This window comes from Scomber scombrus, chromosome 23 (genome assembly GCF_963691925.1).
Source record: "Scomber scombrus chromosome 23, fScoSco1.1, whole genome shotgun sequence".
NCBI classification, from domain to species: Eukaryota; Metazoa; Chordata; class Actinopteri; order Scombriformes; family Scombridae; genus Scomber; species Scomber scombrus.
The window spans coordinates 23,941,327-23,958,711 of record NC_084992.1 but is presented as its reverse complement, the minus strand read 5'-3'; the positions used below and the strand labels follow the sequence as shown (position 1 = coordinate 23,958,711).

Genomic DNA, 17,385 nt, shown 5'->3' with positions numbered 1-17,385 from the left:
TGACACACACACACACACACACACACACACACACAAGTAGCCTTTATCCCACTGTGTGAAAAGGTGGTAGGGTGTGGACATTTTCAGTGCGTGTCTACACATCATGTCAATGTATGTGCAATTATTTCAATGTGTCCACATTGTCAATTTGCGTGTGTGCACATTGTCAATGTGTGTGTGCACGTTTTCAATGCGTATGTGCACATATTTCAATGTTTTCACCCTAAACGGCCTCCCATACATAAAGACTAACAATGTGAATCTTAACATTGGTCAACTTCCTGTACTCAGTCACACACACCTAGAGCATCACAGAGGTATCAGTTTGACGTCGTATGCTGGGGTGACAGACACACGTTCCTCTTACTGGATCTTCTCTTGATCATACAACAGGTAAAGTCACACTGTGAGTGTATTTCTGCTGTAAATATGTGTTGCATCTATCATGCCATTTCACAGTACACATGCATCTGTCAAAGAGGCACATACTGATGGAAATGACTCATGTCAGTACATGTGTGGGTATGTACTGTATGTTTTTGTATGAAAAGAATACAGTTGTAGAAACTGATATTAAGAGATTAAGTGTAGATGTGACAGCACAGGTGTTTTTTGCTACAAACAAATAAATTAAAACCTGGAAGGCAAATGAGTAAAGATTCATCTGTCTTTTTTCTTTTAGACATATGCATATAAAACCTGAAAAACCACCAAAGATATAATTCACTGGTGAAAATATCATGTAGACTTACACATATGGAAATTTAAATGTTATTACATTACGTTACTACATTTTAGTACATTCAACACTTTTTGTAAAGGAAGTAATTATCATTTGTCAACTTGTTGCTACATTAATGCAAGTAACACAACTGCTTCTGCATTCTACAGGAACTGCTGGTTGAGATAAGAAACCTTGTTCCTCTTAAATACATTGTGAATGCACTTGACTTAATTTTTTAAAGAAGAGAGATTTAGAGAGATGACTCAGGTTCTGCTTCTGTGAGGTTTTTAAAACAGCATATCGTGTTTGATCATCAGAAAAGTTGTTTTCATAGAGTAGACCTGTTCAAGACCTTATCTGGTGTTCAGATCTGTTTCTTTGACTGAGTGAATTCTGCTATGTGTTCCCAATATGTGTTTATGTGCAGCTTGTTTACGCAAAATGTTTGAAATGCAGACATCAGCACATAAATGGTTAAACTGTTGTGTTTATAATGCAGCAGACACAGTTTGCCTCTGCTTTCTGAAATGAAAATAGTTTGTCACCCTCACTGGGTGTATACTGGGTGTGTGTACATACAGTCTATGTTAACTACCAGAACTGATTCTTTTAATTTGTCATTTAATCTTTTAATGTTTATTTTATGCTTTTACTTAAATGCACAGCCAGGTGAGAAATAAACTTTTATTCTATGATAAAACATGTCTACCCTGGTATATGGTGGCCCACCACTTTCTTAAAGCATTTAATGTTTGTTTTTCCTTTAATTTGTCACCCATCTGTAGCTGCCAGAAATAGTAACTTCATACATGCAGAATGTCACTTAACATTAACTGAAACCAAACTGCCTTTTGATTGTGAATGTGCATATAACTTGGCCAAATACTTTTGACACCTTCCATGTGCCAACCTGTCACCTGGTCCCACCTCAGCAACCTTGGATCCTTAGGAGCAAATTAAGAGGCAGATTAAATGAGAACAGGTGTAAGAGAAGAAGACATGACAGGGCAACAAAACACCTTTAGACAAGTTTTAGGTCCAACATGTAAAGTCATAACAGCCATGCAAACAGAATTTTCACAGGAAACATGGAAACAGTGAGAAGCTATGGTCAAGTATTCACAAAGTCATCTGCAGCTAGACAAAACATCAATGTCTTGCCCTTACAAATCCCAACTATCCATACCACAAAACTGGAACTGAAGTTACCAAACCAAAGTAGACATACAAAAGGATCCTCCAACCAAAAGCACCAAAGCTAACAAGCCACCAAAATGTCCTGAGACACATGTGCCAACACAAAGAGGACCTTGCTACACCAACAAACTCCATGCACAAACAAAAGCCTGAGCTGTAGTATCTTCTACCGATGCTGACAGACTCCAAATTGTGACTCCACATTTCCAAATAACTGTCTCACTGTAATAAAATCCAGTTCCATTTATTGAGACATATTGGCGTTATTGAATTTGGAAAGCATATGCAAGTTTCAGGTACAAAAGCACAGGACAAGCCATTACCAACCCCTGTGGGCTACAGAAACAGAGACTTTAAACATTAGTGCTGGCACCATAAGTACAATACAAGGTATGGGACAGCCACCATCAAATCCAGACCTTCCCCAACCTTCTGACACCAAAATTATCTAACTCCACTCAAGCCTAGTCTTAGTGCACTGCAAACTACTGGGGCAAAAAAGCAACTGGAAAACCAGCGACCCCTCCGCATCCAGGAATGTGCTCCCGAGACAACTGCTCTACCCACGTTTGCAGCCACACTAAGTATGTATGTGTTTAGCCTTGTAGCTAACTTTTTTTTTTTTGCAGTGAAAAATCCCTCTGTAGCCCAATAAAGGTTTTCCCCATAGACCGCCATTGTAAAAGAGACATCTGTGAAACTGTTGACTCCAAGAAAATAACACAGGGACAACCAACCCCATATTGTGTGACTACCAACCCCACAATGGGGATGGTTGTCACAAGTGCACAAGACATATTTGATGGCCCATAACTTTTAAACAGAATCAGCTGAAGGAGAGTAAGACCACTCCATTCCTACCTGACACTGACCTGATGTTGGATATACACCAATCAGCCATAACATTAAAATCACCTGCCTAATGTTGTGTAGTGCTGTGCTTGTGTTTTCTGATCCAACCTCTGTGTCTAATTAGGTTTAGGTGACTACTACTTGGTCAAGGTTAGGAGGTGAGACATGAACCACGTCTCACGTCTCACGTCTCAAGATCACATTACATCTGTCTGTGCTTCTGAGAGGAAGTAATTACTCTCATGACCACTTACTTTTTGTAACCACTCCTCTCTCTTCTGTCTCTCAGGTCATTATGTCCATCAACACCTCCACTAACTGCCACAATGACAGTACAAGCCACATCAGCATCTTCACTGTGTGCGTGTACTCTTTCATTCTCGTCATAGGTCTCATCTTTAATCTCGTAGCACTGGTGGTTTTCCTCAGTCCCAGTAAATCCAGATCACAAACCACTGTCTACATGACCAACCTGGCGTTGGCAGATATACTGCTCATCCTCACGTTGCCCATGAGAATCTACTACCATCTGGGATTTGCTGGCCTACCTCAGTTACTGTGTGATGTCCTCGGCCTGGTCCTGAAGGCTAACATGTATGGGAGCATCTTTCTCCTTACTTGTATTTGCTTCGATCGTTGCATGGCTGTCACCTTCCCTATGTCAAGCCGTGTCCAGCAATGGAGGAAGAAAGCACCGCTGATTTGCCTTGGAATATGGATGTTCACTTTTGGTGCCAGCCTGCCCATCTACCTCTCCAAACACAGAGGAATTGCTGATGAGAAGCATTGCTTTGATAACTTGCCGGTTTATGCCACACGGCCAATGACGGTTTTAGCAACGTTGTTTCTGGGGTTTGCAATCCCTTTAGTAGTTATGCTAATCTGCTCCTGGGGTTTGATCCGTGCTGTCCGGCAAAGTACTGTGGCCCAGCAGGAACTAGTGGACAGCAGGAAGATCCAGAAAATGATTGCTGCCAGCCTTTTCATTTTCCTACTCAGCTTCCTCCCTTACCATGCTATCCTGGGCTACCTCTTTCTGTATAGAGACAAAATATCATGCCCCATGTTAGCTGCATACCGCCATAGCCTGATGGTGGCATGTCTCAACACAGTACTTGACCCCGTTACATATTATTTCACCACAGACACCTTCAGAAACAAGGTACACATAAACCCTCTTCAGAGGATGTTCCCATTGAATAGTCAAAGTTCTCTACAAGGAAACAGCAGGAGCAGAATGCCCAAAAACAGCTAAAGGACTGATGAAGAACTGATCAGTGCCTATCAGCAGGCACTCTGTATCGACACATTTTTCACCCGCCTTCCAGTATAAACATTCTAGGCAGCTTTAAGTTCTTTCTATGGTAGTTTGTTGTCAAGCATACACTGGCTTCACACAGAACCCACAGTATGGTTACATTGCAACACCAGTTACATGAATTATGAAAGAATGCACTCAAAAATCATGCCATCCATCACTTACATTGTGACATGACTAGGGTTGCAAAGGGGCGGACCTTTTCTGGTAACATTTCGGGAAACTTTGGAAATATTCCAAGTTGAAAACTCTCCATTGGAATTATAGGAATAATTGGAATTTATGGGAATTAACGGGAATTAATTGTAAATTTGGGGTAATTTATACAAACTGTATCAACTGTATACAAACATAAATATAAACATTTAGTTTTGTCATAAGCAGACATGCATACAAACTAATACAATTTAAAAAAGACAAAAAAACTACATTTTGACAGATTTATTTACATTTACATTTGAGGTAGGTAGCATCATGTTAAGCTAGCCTTTTAAATGGTCAGTGAAATGGGTTTAAATGTGTGGCTTCAATAGTTCAGGGTTCTAGAAATCATGTGTGCATTTGATGGAGGAATGTACAGTGCATGTAGGGGGTGTGGCCCTGTAGTAAGAGGAATAGGGTAGATATTCAACTGGATTTGCATTAAATCTGGTTGTTTTAACCAAGATTATGCTACAAGATGTTTTTCCAGCTACATTTAAGTTCCCTGTTATAGGCTAACATGCAATCTTGTAAATTTCCAGTTTATTTCCATTAATTCCCACATATTCCCATTAATTCCCATGGAAAGCTTCCAACTTTGAAAATTCCTGGACTTTTGCAACTCTTGCAAAGCTTGGAGCTATATTTTGTTGTTATGTTGAGTTATGTTGAAGTGATTAAAAATAACCATAACACTGCTGTTGACCATGCTGTAAAGTTTGAATAAATAGACCTTGAAAATATATGACTTATAACTATACTCAAGTTTGATCTTCGATATCAATCTGAGCAGGAAATTCAATCTCTTGAGATGTATGCTGTTGTCTCTGCATGTTCAATTACCATGTTTAAAGATGCTTTACAAATAAACTTGCCTTACCCTTTTCTTAACAATTGAGCAAACATGAATGTTGGAGTAACTGTTTGTACACTCATTGAGTAGTTTGATATTCTAGGCCTAGGGGCTTCATAGGTCTTTTAAAGCATACCGTATACATAAATATTCTCAGTCAACCACAGAGCTGTCAGCTCTCATACAGTTAGAGTGAGAGTCACGCAAATGACAATGTTCACACGCACTCATGCCATGCCTTTTCTCATGCTGTCAAAAATAGTGAACTATCTCCATGATTAGTTTAGACCCCCCCCCCCCCACACACACACACACACAAACACACACACACACACACACACACACACACACACACACACACACACACACACACACACACACACACCACACACTTTTACCATGTACATCAGTCTATCCACTCAGCACTGTTTTCAGGGTGCTTTGTCATTGCATCATTATTAAATCCATTCCGCTTGTTTATTGAGAGAAAACTCAAATCAATGAAACTCTGCTCCATGTTTTCACTGCTTCCCCAGACAACATGACATAAAGAGTAAAGTAAGTCATCACTGGTGATCAGTTAACTTCAGCTTACTAAACCTGAGTCTCTTATGGACAGGAGCTGACTAATAAAAGCCTGGCTGCCTCATTTATAAACTGGCTCATAAAACTGACAATTATTCTAGTTTTTGAGGAGCAATCTTTGGCCCGCTGCTTTTTCAGTTTCACAGACTGATACTTTACAGTCAGTTATATTTATATTCAGTATTTACATTCAGTATAATTAGTTCTGATTATAAATGTGAAAGAATAAACACTGCTCACTAAATAATTATCACTCCAACACCTCTCCTGACATCTAGGTGTATGAGAGTGAGTCAGAGACAGATGCAGGATGCAGGGACAGTGCAGAGATCCTTTGCTGTGGTGAGTGATGAAAGGGATTTGACGGTGTAGAATAATTTGTCAATGGAAAACATTTCAGTCAAGGTGCCCTGTATGAGCTTCCCTCAAATCTCACTCCAAGGTTTTCTGAGAAGTTGACAGCTCTGGTCAACCAGCATGTGAGAAGTTAACATTAAAGCACACCAGCAGCACACCAGCTTTGAAAGCTAGCCAAAAAATATCATCATCATTATTGTAACCATGACAACAAAAGTCAGCTAACCCTGAGGAAGAAGTGCAACATCATTCTTCAGGTTAAAAACCTGAAAAATGATGTTTCCCTAAATCTGACCAAGTGGTTTTTGTAACTGCCTAAACCAGTTGCCTCACAGGATGAAGGTCCTGAGATCTCACACATGAGGTCCATTGTTAAATCCTCTTGTGTAGTAAGTCTTACAAAGACTGGCAGCTAACTAACACATTACATCTCGTCTACATGCTTGAACTACTTTTTTGACAAAACAGACTAAAAGCTTGGTTTTGGTTTTGGTCTCTATACAGGCAATCACACTGTGATGATAAGACTTCAGAAAGCTTGATCAGTAAGAATGAAATCTTATCTCACTTTCAAAAAGCAAGCAAATAAGGGGGGTTCTGAAACAAGTTCCTTTAAGCAAAGGGATTCTAACTAATTAGAACAGAAAAACTTTGCAATATGTTATGTGAACATTTGAATTCTGCTTAAACATAGACTTGTTGAGACACCAGATTTGGATTTGGCTTTTCCTTTGTCTACTGCCTCAACATTACTGATATTTTCTAACCTCTATGAAACCACACCAGCTGCACCTTATAGAGGAAAGTTTGCTGACTAAAACTGGTGTGTTTTTATAAGGCATTCATATTTATTTCTAAAAAGGTTATATTTTTCCATTTGTTTAAAGGGTTTCAACTGTATTTTTTATGGTCCATTTTACTTTCCTTTAAAAAAAAAAAAAAAAATTAACACAAAAACAACAAAAAACAATACATTATATGGACAATATACATACTCACACGCACACATGCTCACACACATCAAAGAGGGAGTGGCCCAATTCCGTGAGATGAACACTGCGCCCCGCATAGCTGTGAACCAGGTCAGAGCCCACCGGAACCCGGTGCAGAATAGGCTATACCACAGTACACATATGCATATATACATGTATATAGATACATTTACCCATACACACACATACATATACATACACACCTATGTAATAAGGCAGAAGTGTTTTTTATTCCTTGCAGTGTCTATGCATTTTTTTATGTTTTTATTATTATGCATGATTTTATTTATTTAAACTTGGGTTTTATTAATTGGCATGCTTTTATTGTTGCTGGATTTTATTTGTGCATGCTGGAGTTGAATTCATTTTATTACTTCTTGCCTGAAAGCGATGGTTCGGCGTAATTTCGACCTAGCGTCATATGCACCATGAGGTCTATCTAATCACCGCCTCAGCCCAAAACTCCGGTAAACATGAGTAAGGTCTAGCTGCAGCCAGAGCCCCTACAAACCACGTCCCTACAAACCACGCCCCCAGGTGGCTGTAGAGGCCCATAGCACTTCCGAAGTAAACAGAGGGGAAACAAAGCAATAATAGGAGCAATTTTAACAACTTTAACGGTTGATTCACAACATTAAATGCCTTTCAAGATTCAAGATTCAAGATTCAAGAACTTAATTTATCCATGTGTGTTTGCACACATAGGAATTTTTGTGCGGTTTGGTCAGAGTCAAGACAAAAATTTTAAAAGACACACAAGAAGGACACATTCATAAAACACATACACATACTAAAAAAGTGCATAAAAACCCTGTGTAAGGGAAAAGTTAGGAAGACAATATAAAGAAATATAATAAATTAAATATGGTATGATATAATTTGAGGTAGTTCAACTTGTGTTGGAAGAAGCTGTTAAAGAAACGTGTTGTGTTTGTGATGATGCTGTCCGCTCGTCTGTGTCTGAGGTTGTATGTGCAGTGTTTGTGTTTGAGCAGGGAGTGAACTGGATGTAGTGTGTCTCTGGTGATTCTCTCTGCTCTTTTTTGACAGCGCTGTGTATTGATTGTGTCCATGGAGGGGAGTTCTGGTGATCCTCTCTGCAGTCTTTATGACTCTCTGTAGAGCCTTCCTCTCTGTCTGTGTGGTATTCCCATACCAGACAGTGATGCCTGTGGTGAGGATGCTCTCTATCAGTCCTTTGTAGACCTGGGTGAGAGGGCGACAGTGCAGACCAGCTTTTCTGAGCAGCCTGAGGAAGTACAGTCTCTGCTGGGCTTTTTTCACTGTGGCAGCAGTGTTCAAAGTCCAGCTCAGATCAGATGTTACCTGTAGTCCCAGGAATCTGTAACTGTCAGCCCTCTCCACCTCAGTCCCCTTGATGATGAGGGGCTGCAGGGGGGGTGGTTTTAGTCCATTATTATTTCTTTTGTCTTGTCTGTGTTGAGGCATAGGTCGTTCGCCTCACCATAGACAAGAATGTCATTCACCAGACTCCTGTAGCCCGACTGGAGACACAGTCGTGTGTGTACAGGGTGAAGAGTTTAGGACTGAGACAGCAGCCTTGTGGTGATCCTGTGCAGACGGTGAGCTCTGCAGACACCCTCCTTCCCATCCTCACGACCTGTGGTCTTTCAGTCAGGAAATCCAAGATCCAGTTACAGGTGGGAGTCGGGACGCCGAGGTCTGTCAGCTTCTCAGTCAGCCTGCCCGGGCGGATGGTATTAAAAGCAGAACTGTAATCCAGGAACAGCATTCTGACGTATGTTCCTCTGCTGTCCAGGGGTTGCAGGATGTGATGTCGAGCAAAGGCCACTGCGTTGTCCACTGAGCGGTTGGGACGGTAGGCGAACTGGAGGGGGTCGGTCGTGCTCAGAACCGTGTGATTGATGTGTGTGAGAACCAGTTTTTCTAGACACTTCATGGCGACTGGCAAACAATACGCTTGAAACGATAAATTAATACAAAAATAGAAAGTAATGTAATTAAAAAGATTATATAGAACTGCAGATTTATATATAAGTATATGTATTTATATAAGTGACTAATGTATGTACAAGGTTATTTTAAACTATAAAATATAAAATATTTACAATAATAATAATAATTAGTATTAGTTATTTCAATTAAAATAGGTTGTTTCCACCGGCTGTACTGTCACAGAGCTTGGCCTACTACATCAGATGCCATAAATATCACTCTCTAAGGTGATGATGTCTTATGGGTTAATAGAAAAGATTGCTGGTCCTTTGACACAAATAAAATGTATTTATTTAGAACTAAATAAAATATTTTGAATTAAGTATACAATTCACAAGACTAGTCAAATAAATATGACCATACACAAATCTTTAAAATATGTACCTTAAAACACAAAAGTTGAAAAGTTTTGTTTTAGAAAAAAGTTCAGACAAATGAAACAGCCAGCAACAACTTTTATTGGCAATAAAATAAAACATTCTCACTTCAACATAATCATAATACTAATACTACAGATATGATAACATTTGCAATGATCCTCGTGACTCTGCATTGTTTTTTTATCTGATCTGGGCCCTATGTAGCATTTGCTTCCCATGTTTGGATGTGTTTTGCAGTTTTCAATCAGTTTTCACCTGCCAAAAATTGATTGGAGGCCCAATGCATTTACTGAATGGTTATTTCTGCCTAAATATGACTTGATCTCATTCTTGAGCTTCATAATATAAATATCTGAGCTCACAGAACAGCTTGGAATTCTTTTAAAGGACCATTACAACACAAAACGGGCTTTTCGACCTGCCAAAAATTGATTGCAGCTCCTTCCTTGTAACTTAAAGATGTTTTCTGCCCTGAAGCATCATATGTGACAGATTACCACCTCACATTACACCTCACACTGGCCCTTTACACAGTTTACAAGTAGTGAAAAGAGATACACTGAAAAAAGGGATTTTGAGCATTTGTAAATATAACATAAATGAAATCTGTGAAATTAACAATAAAAATCTCATTTGTATCTATACATGGAAATGTATCTTTGAAATGTATATGCATTTGTTCAAAATACAATATATTGTGTGTTTTTTCATTTACAAGCGTTATTTAGTTATCCCAGTCGCTCTTCTCAAGTACAAACACTCGTTTACGGTGTTCCGTAATCCCGCCAACTGACACCTGCATTCTGCGTACCTCTTGCATGAAAACATCAGAGTGCCACATCTCCAGAGGCTGAGCTTATGGTTGAGTCGACTGAACTTTAAAGCGACTCTTACCTTTCTTGCATTTCACACAGCACTTTGAAAAAACTTTAACAGCACCAACCCCTCCTCCCTCCTATGTCCCACCCCCGCACTCCCTTCCCCTCCACCACCACCCCCCCCTCCGCAAACGCGCAATACAATAGTGAAGACCAAATAGTTTTCTTTTTCCCCCTGGGAGCAGCTGGAGGTGGAAGCTGTAGCTCGCTTTTGTCGGTCATGGTCAGTCACTACTGTCTGTTAACGGCTATCTCCGTGGATCATGGATGTATTATAATGCCGTGGATCCACAACAGACTCTCTTCCAGGTAGGGGTGCGCGAGATTACGATATGATTGGTCAGAGTTTTCACAGAACCATATGAGAATGGAATGATGATTAGTTTCTATACCTGGTGGATCTCTCTAACATTTTAGAGTGCCATTACCTTATTAATAGCATTTTAACCTAAACAAAAACATGTGTAAAAATGTAACAAAGGTAAGAGTCGCTTTAAAGTTAAAGTCATCAGGAGATGAAAATATATAAGGGTTTTATTTTGATATTATACTGCGTTGAGATAGTATCTTTATTGTGCTCCAGCCACCAATAGTTTGATATGACAGTATAAAATAGACCTAATACACAACCGTTTTAAAGGGTTTGTTTTGTGGTCTATGAAACAAAGTTGCGATGATACAAAATAGGCTACACATGCAGGAGAACATTGCAGACCTGAATAATGCATCCATAGGGATCCACTGGTATGCATGTTAGGAGAATGGCTAATATTTTAAGTCTGGATGAGACTTCAGTGAGCACTTGCAGAGAGCTCTTTATTTGCTCTGAGGTCAATACATGAATTGAGGAGACTGGGATGAGTACATTTATTTCATAAAGAGACCTCTCCGATGTCTCTGCCTGAGATCAAAGGAGACACAACAGTTGAGACAATCTGAGACTTCATTGAGAGTTTGATGAGATCTCCTGTGAAACTTACAGGGAGCCCAAGTTGAGATTTTGGTCACCTGTTTCTCAGGAGAAACAATCGAGAAACAGGAGAAATGAGCCACAGCCTCACTTTGGTCTCACATAGTTGTCCAGGAGAAATTAATGAGACTCTTTTCCTCTGGGCCGATGCGTTTCTCAGCGTTCCCCAATCTATTTACAATGGCCCGTGTGTCTTCTTGATTGCGTTGCTCAAGTCACCAAACTTTTGTTGAAAGGATTCTTTCATAGACTTAACCTGTGTCAGCAGCTCTTTGGCCCAGACGGGAGGCCATAAAAAAACGTCTTTTTGAGAAGAATACATTTTGTGGTTTTGTTCTCAAAGATTGAATTTTTAAAGGCGTTTTAAAAATGAGATCTCTGGTAAGCAGATGCTGGATGACTGCCATGCTCGTATGTCACGTGATCTCATTTAACTTTCCTGCAAATAATTGCTACCCTTTTCTTTTCAAATCACAGACCTGTTGAGAAGTGTTCAAAGGATAACTGGAGCCAACCACATGCATATAAGTACAGAAATGTTATCTGTTGAGTTTGTAGGCCATTAATCACAGCCCTGGTAGCAGAGGTGTGTGTAGCACACACATGGTGTATAACAATTCCCTACAAATGAGAGGGTTGCATCATGATGTAGTGTTTTTGAGCAAGAAGTCACTGGCTGAAATGGTAGCTCTTCTGCAGCAGGGAGTGGATAATGAATGTGTGGCATTGTACTTTGTTGAAAAATGCTACATAAATAAATGTACCTTTTAAAAGGAGGACAACATGCAACATTACTTAAATGACCAAAAAACAGCAAAAATGTGTGTGCCTACTGTATTATATTATGTTGGAGTGTAAATATATAAGAGACAGAGGGGAGATTTCAACATAACCCAAACTGTCTTCTCTTCACTAGCCAGTGAACATAATGGAGCTAACTTTGTATGCATGCTGTTGGGGGTGTTAATTCTGAGTGGGATAATCTGTGAGCAGCAACTTTCAATAGAGTAAAAGTAAAAATGAGAGCCATCTTTAATACAAAATTACAATTTAGCCACTTTAAAGATACTGAAGAAGTATAGTTAAACCCATGACCTATGAAGAGAGCTGCATACATTGCCATAGCTTTACTCTCCTTGCTATATTTAACATACATGCTCATTTCCACTGGAGGCTATTCTTCTTTATGAAGTTGAAAGTGTTGCTGAGCTGTCAAAAAATGCTGAAAACTGCTGCCCTGAAGAACATCATATGTCATCTCATATACCAGGATTTGTGTATTAGGTCACTGTGATTTCCATCATAAAGGAACGTTTCAGGTCAGAGGATATAGGTTCACATTTTTTCAAACCCTAAATGAGCATTAAAGCTGTTTTTCCTGCTGTTATCATTCCTCCTGTTCATACTAACTATGAAGATCATTCATAATGCACTTACAATGGAAGTGATGGAGGACTAAATCCACAGTCCTCCTTCTGTGGAAACATGGATTTAAAAGTTGATCTGAAGCTAATATGAAGCTTCAGTCGTCTGAATGAGTCAAATCAAGTTTTCTATGTTTCAACGTTACAGTGTTTTTAGCTCCAAAGTCTTTTTGTTACTATACTTCCACCACAGCTCAACAGGGAAACACTAAGAGGGAATTTGATGCTAAAAAGACTGTAAATGTGTCAGATATCATTGATATGACTAACTCAGCTGAAGCTGAATATAAGCTTCACGCCTTTTAAATACATTTTTGTACTAAATGACTGTTTGAACAGACTGTGGATCTTGGCCCCCATCACAGAGTGAAAACACAGCATGAAAGTCAGACATTCTAAATGTCCATCCACTACCCTGACCTCCTCACCCTCAGATAATGATGTGCAGAACTGTTAACTATCCTGTTAATGGTCACAGTGTGCACTGAGTAGCAGATTGCTTCTTGGACAGATGTCCAGTGTATCACAAGAATAACACATGTAGATGGACAACCATGATAAATAATGTCATCTAATTAGACATTTACAGTCACAGAAGCTTGTTTGAAGCTAATTTAATGGATATTTAAAGAGTAAGTTGATGTGTTTATCTCTAGTTGTGGCATTTCTTATGATGACATTGGTGTACATGAGGTAGTATCATAAGCTGCTGGCATAGTCTAACATCATTTCCACATTATTATCTGTAATTTACATCATGATTGTATTCATCATCTGGTTTCATAAGTACAATTTAACCATTTCATTCTGAAAACTCAGTTTCCTTTGTCTTTGTTTATGATGTAATTCAGTTTCAGGAAGGAATGAAAACAGACAGAACGCAATGGAGACAGAAACAGAAGTGGTTCACTTCAGTGTTTTGTGATTCAAAGTGTCTTTCTGCTTCTGTCTGCACGGTTTTGAAAGACTGATGTGTATGATAGAGAAATGTGGTTTCCTGTGTGTCACATGTCTACACGCATGTAATGTATACATGTATGTGACTGACCTCAGCAAATAAACACAAGGCTCCAGGGCTGCAACACTGGGAAGCTTCAGGAATTCAGAAACTATTTACAAGACAGATAGATAACTCACAGATAAAAGGTTTACTTTTAAAAAGTGTCTTACTTATTGGGTGTTTGAGTTTCACTGTGCAGAATGACATATGTGCAGACAGTAGGCATTTGGACATTTTCCCCTTTCCTTGTTCTACTGGCTCTGTTCTTCAGCACATTCAGTTCCAAATAAATCAGTGAATTCTATATTGCAGTAAGTCTCTTACCCTTTTAACACATAGTGCCCAGAACTTCACTGCAGCTACCTTCAGCTCTTGCTTGTGGGATTTACTCAGCCAGTCAAGGATATTCCATCTCCTCACCCTGAAAAGCTCTTTGGTTTATTTGGCTGTATGTTTAGGATTATAAGAATTTATTTCCCGGTCATCATATAGAAAATATTTTTTATACATACATAAACACATGAAAAAACAACTCACAGGCTGAAGCTTGCTTATAATGCATGACCTTTTAACATACATTATGTTTAATCTTGAAAGGTAACTTCAAACAATCAATACAAATATCTGAACAAAAAAATTCCTATATTAACAACTTAGATATCCTGTACCCTATCCTTCTTTGATGGTCTTTCTCTCTGATCTTCCATTTCATATTTGCTTAATATGCTATTCATTTCAGACAATCTTTCTATTTCAAAACCATTATCACGTCTATCCCAACCTCTTTCCATCATTTTGAAAGTGGTTGATTTTTGTTACCGTCCATAGAACTTTGTTCCAGAACTCTTCTGTTTTCTTTTTCTGTTTTTTGTGAACTGCAGCCTTCCTTTCTGGTTTCGAGGATAACGAGGGGATTGCATTACTGTTTTCCTCTGTTCACATGCTGAAGCACAGATCCAAAACGTGTGAGTATGGCTGTAAAGGAGGTTTTTCACACTCATTTGCAGAAGGAAGAAAGTTTAAGTCACCAAACATTTTAAGGCTTGTATAATTTGTGAAATCACAGATTGTTTTAAAATAATTTTAATGCAAACCTTAAAGTAACCATGGATATTTTAAGTTAAGTCTACATACAACATACCAGCAAGTGTTACTCATATCAAAATAAAAACGAAGCAAACTGTAATTTTCCTATGGTTTCATCAGTAATTGTTACCAAATATCTGCAAAAAACACCTAGAACAGGTTTCAGTGAAGAAGATCATTTCAACATCACTTCTTCAGCTTCGGGCAGATACAGGAAACACACCACATGGATTGACCAATAACTGATCTGTTTTTCCAAACACAACACCTCTATCAACATTTTCCATCTCATAAAGTAGGTTGAGCTGCTCACCTGAATGCACAAATGTAACTTAAACAGCCTCACCATTCTGAATCTGCACAGCCTAAAATATATATATAAAGCTTCTGGCTCTGTACACATGAGTTAAAGGTGTGAACTGGTCATATTTTGTGACACCGCAACTAGTCAACAACCAGGAGCCACAACTAGGAGCCAATCAGTATCCAACGTACACACTTGTTTGTTTTTTAACGGCTCAATTTTTTTTTTCAATGTCCACCAACATTGAAAATCAAGTGTTGCAAAATGGAAAAAACCCAGCTTTTTTGTGTAGTTTCCATTTTTCATTTCTGCCTTGTAAATTGAAGACCACAGGTGACTGAAATGAATGAGAGGGTGAAATGGAAGTAAAATGAAACCATAAAAAAAGCGAGAACCTTACTCTCAGGAGAACAAGGCCCTTTTGTAATGAATTGTTTGATTTGTATATTATTTTAGTTGAGTGGCATTAACTAATATTGTGGAAAATGTTTTGTATATTTCATATTCTCTGCCAAAATAAAGAGCATCTAAAAAGTCACCAGCAGAGGTCCCCATCACCCACTGGGAGGTTGTAATGGTGAGACAGTTGTACCTCATATTGTTGTGCTTATTCTTATTGAAGAACAGCAATGCTAACAAGGCCCTGATAGATCTGTGACAAACACATTTCATTTGCTATATCTTCTACACAATAGCAGCAACAGCAGGACATGTAGAGGCTCCACATGTAAAAGTACAAAAAGGAACACAGGAAAGAAACTTTTTGTTTATTTGTTTGTTTGTAGTGGAACTAGGGAACAAAATGAGATTACAATACTGATGACAATCTAGAGCAGTACTATAGGCTTGAAAGAAGCCCTGAAGTGCTTGATTTAGGGTTAGGGTTAGACCCATTCTCAGTGACACTGTGTTGGTCTAGACTTTGTAGACACTTGTGTGGTCTCTAGTCTGTCTGTCATGTGTTGTCTGTGAAAAGAAAGAAGAAGGAGACAAAGGCAAGTGACGTACTTCCTGTAACCGAAACTCTTGTTTTTTGTCAATGAAATGTTTAAAAAATAAAAGGTGTGTGAGTGGGAGGGGGCAGGGCGGAGGGGGTTTCCTTATGGCAGCATGATGTCACTCGGGATTCCCCCGGTCGTCCGTTTTTGTCTTTATTCCTCTCAACAATGACAGGTGATCAAAAAGAGATATCAGTGAAGTTATAAGACACACAGGAATTATAAATGAATGTATTCATTAAAATGAGCACGTCCAGTGAAAACACACATCATTTATTGTTATAACCAGGGATGGGCACAAATACATCGAAATGTATTTCCAAATAAAATACCAAATACCCAGCTTAAAAATGTATCAAAATAAGCTACAAAATACAGCATCCAAAAAATGTATCAAAATAAAATACAGAATTTTTGTATTTTCAAAATACTACAAAATACTTCTTTCCCCAAAGCAGTTTTTTAAACAACCTTTCTCTTATAGCCTTTTTCATCTATCCCTTCACTTTTACACTACCTGGAAAAAACATCTGAAAGCAAGAGACTCCTCCCATAATCAGTCAATAGATTAGATATGCTGACCCCTCATGTTAGAGACATCTACCCTGAGAAATGTTCCTTAAGTATACTTATTTACTCTCTTGGTGTAATAGATTGCCCACTATGAATCAGTGACAATAACTCAAAGACAAACAATCCAAATGGATGATTTATTTTGAAATTTAAACTAGGTAGCATTGTAACCTTTTCAGTTATTTAACACCATCACTACCAGATTTATGGTGAGTTTCATCACAGTTGAATAATTTTGTATACACCTGAAACTGGTGTGTGCACAACCTCTATCAATGTCAATACAAAAAAAAAAGAAAATCTGGTTGTCGCCATGCTCAAAAGTTCATAATTCCTGAAGTTTAGTAAACAAAATATTCAGAATCTGCATCCATAAATGCTTTTATTCTGTAATACCATTATAAATGCTACACAGCTGTAAATGTGTCAAGAATGAAGCATACAAGCTTCCACCAGTTCAACTACCTTACCTGCTCTCCTCATTGTCTCCCATTCTCTGTCATTTCTCCTCACAGGTCCCTGCTACTCCTAACCCCTCCAATCACGTTCTGAATCTGAATCTGAGGGAGAACGAATTTGAGGCATGTTGTATGATTGTTGCTTACTGTAGCCTACATATTGTGTAGGTTAAATACAGTCAACAGCAGAACATTATTTGGGTACATTTCTAAGAAAACAACATGAGCAAGAACTAGCCTACTTCAAGTGGCTGAAGG

At 38.7% G+C, this 17,385-nt stretch overlaps 1 protein-coding gene across 1 annotated transcript; it reads left to right on the top strand.

Moving 5' to 3' along the window:
- The first annotated feature begins 366 nt into the window (after window positions 1–366).
- Window positions 367–4,028, top strand: LOC134006084 (lysophosphatidic acid receptor 6). The gene is made up of 2 exons (XM_062445147.1): window positions 367–393; window positions 3,063–4,028. Exon 2 carries the CDS (start codon window positions 3,069–3,071, stop codon window positions 4,026–4,028), a length of 960 nt encoding a protein of 319 aa, XP_062301131.1. The 5' UTR covers window positions 367–393; window positions 3,063–3,068.
- Window positions 4,029–17,385: the final 13,357 nt, after the last annotated feature.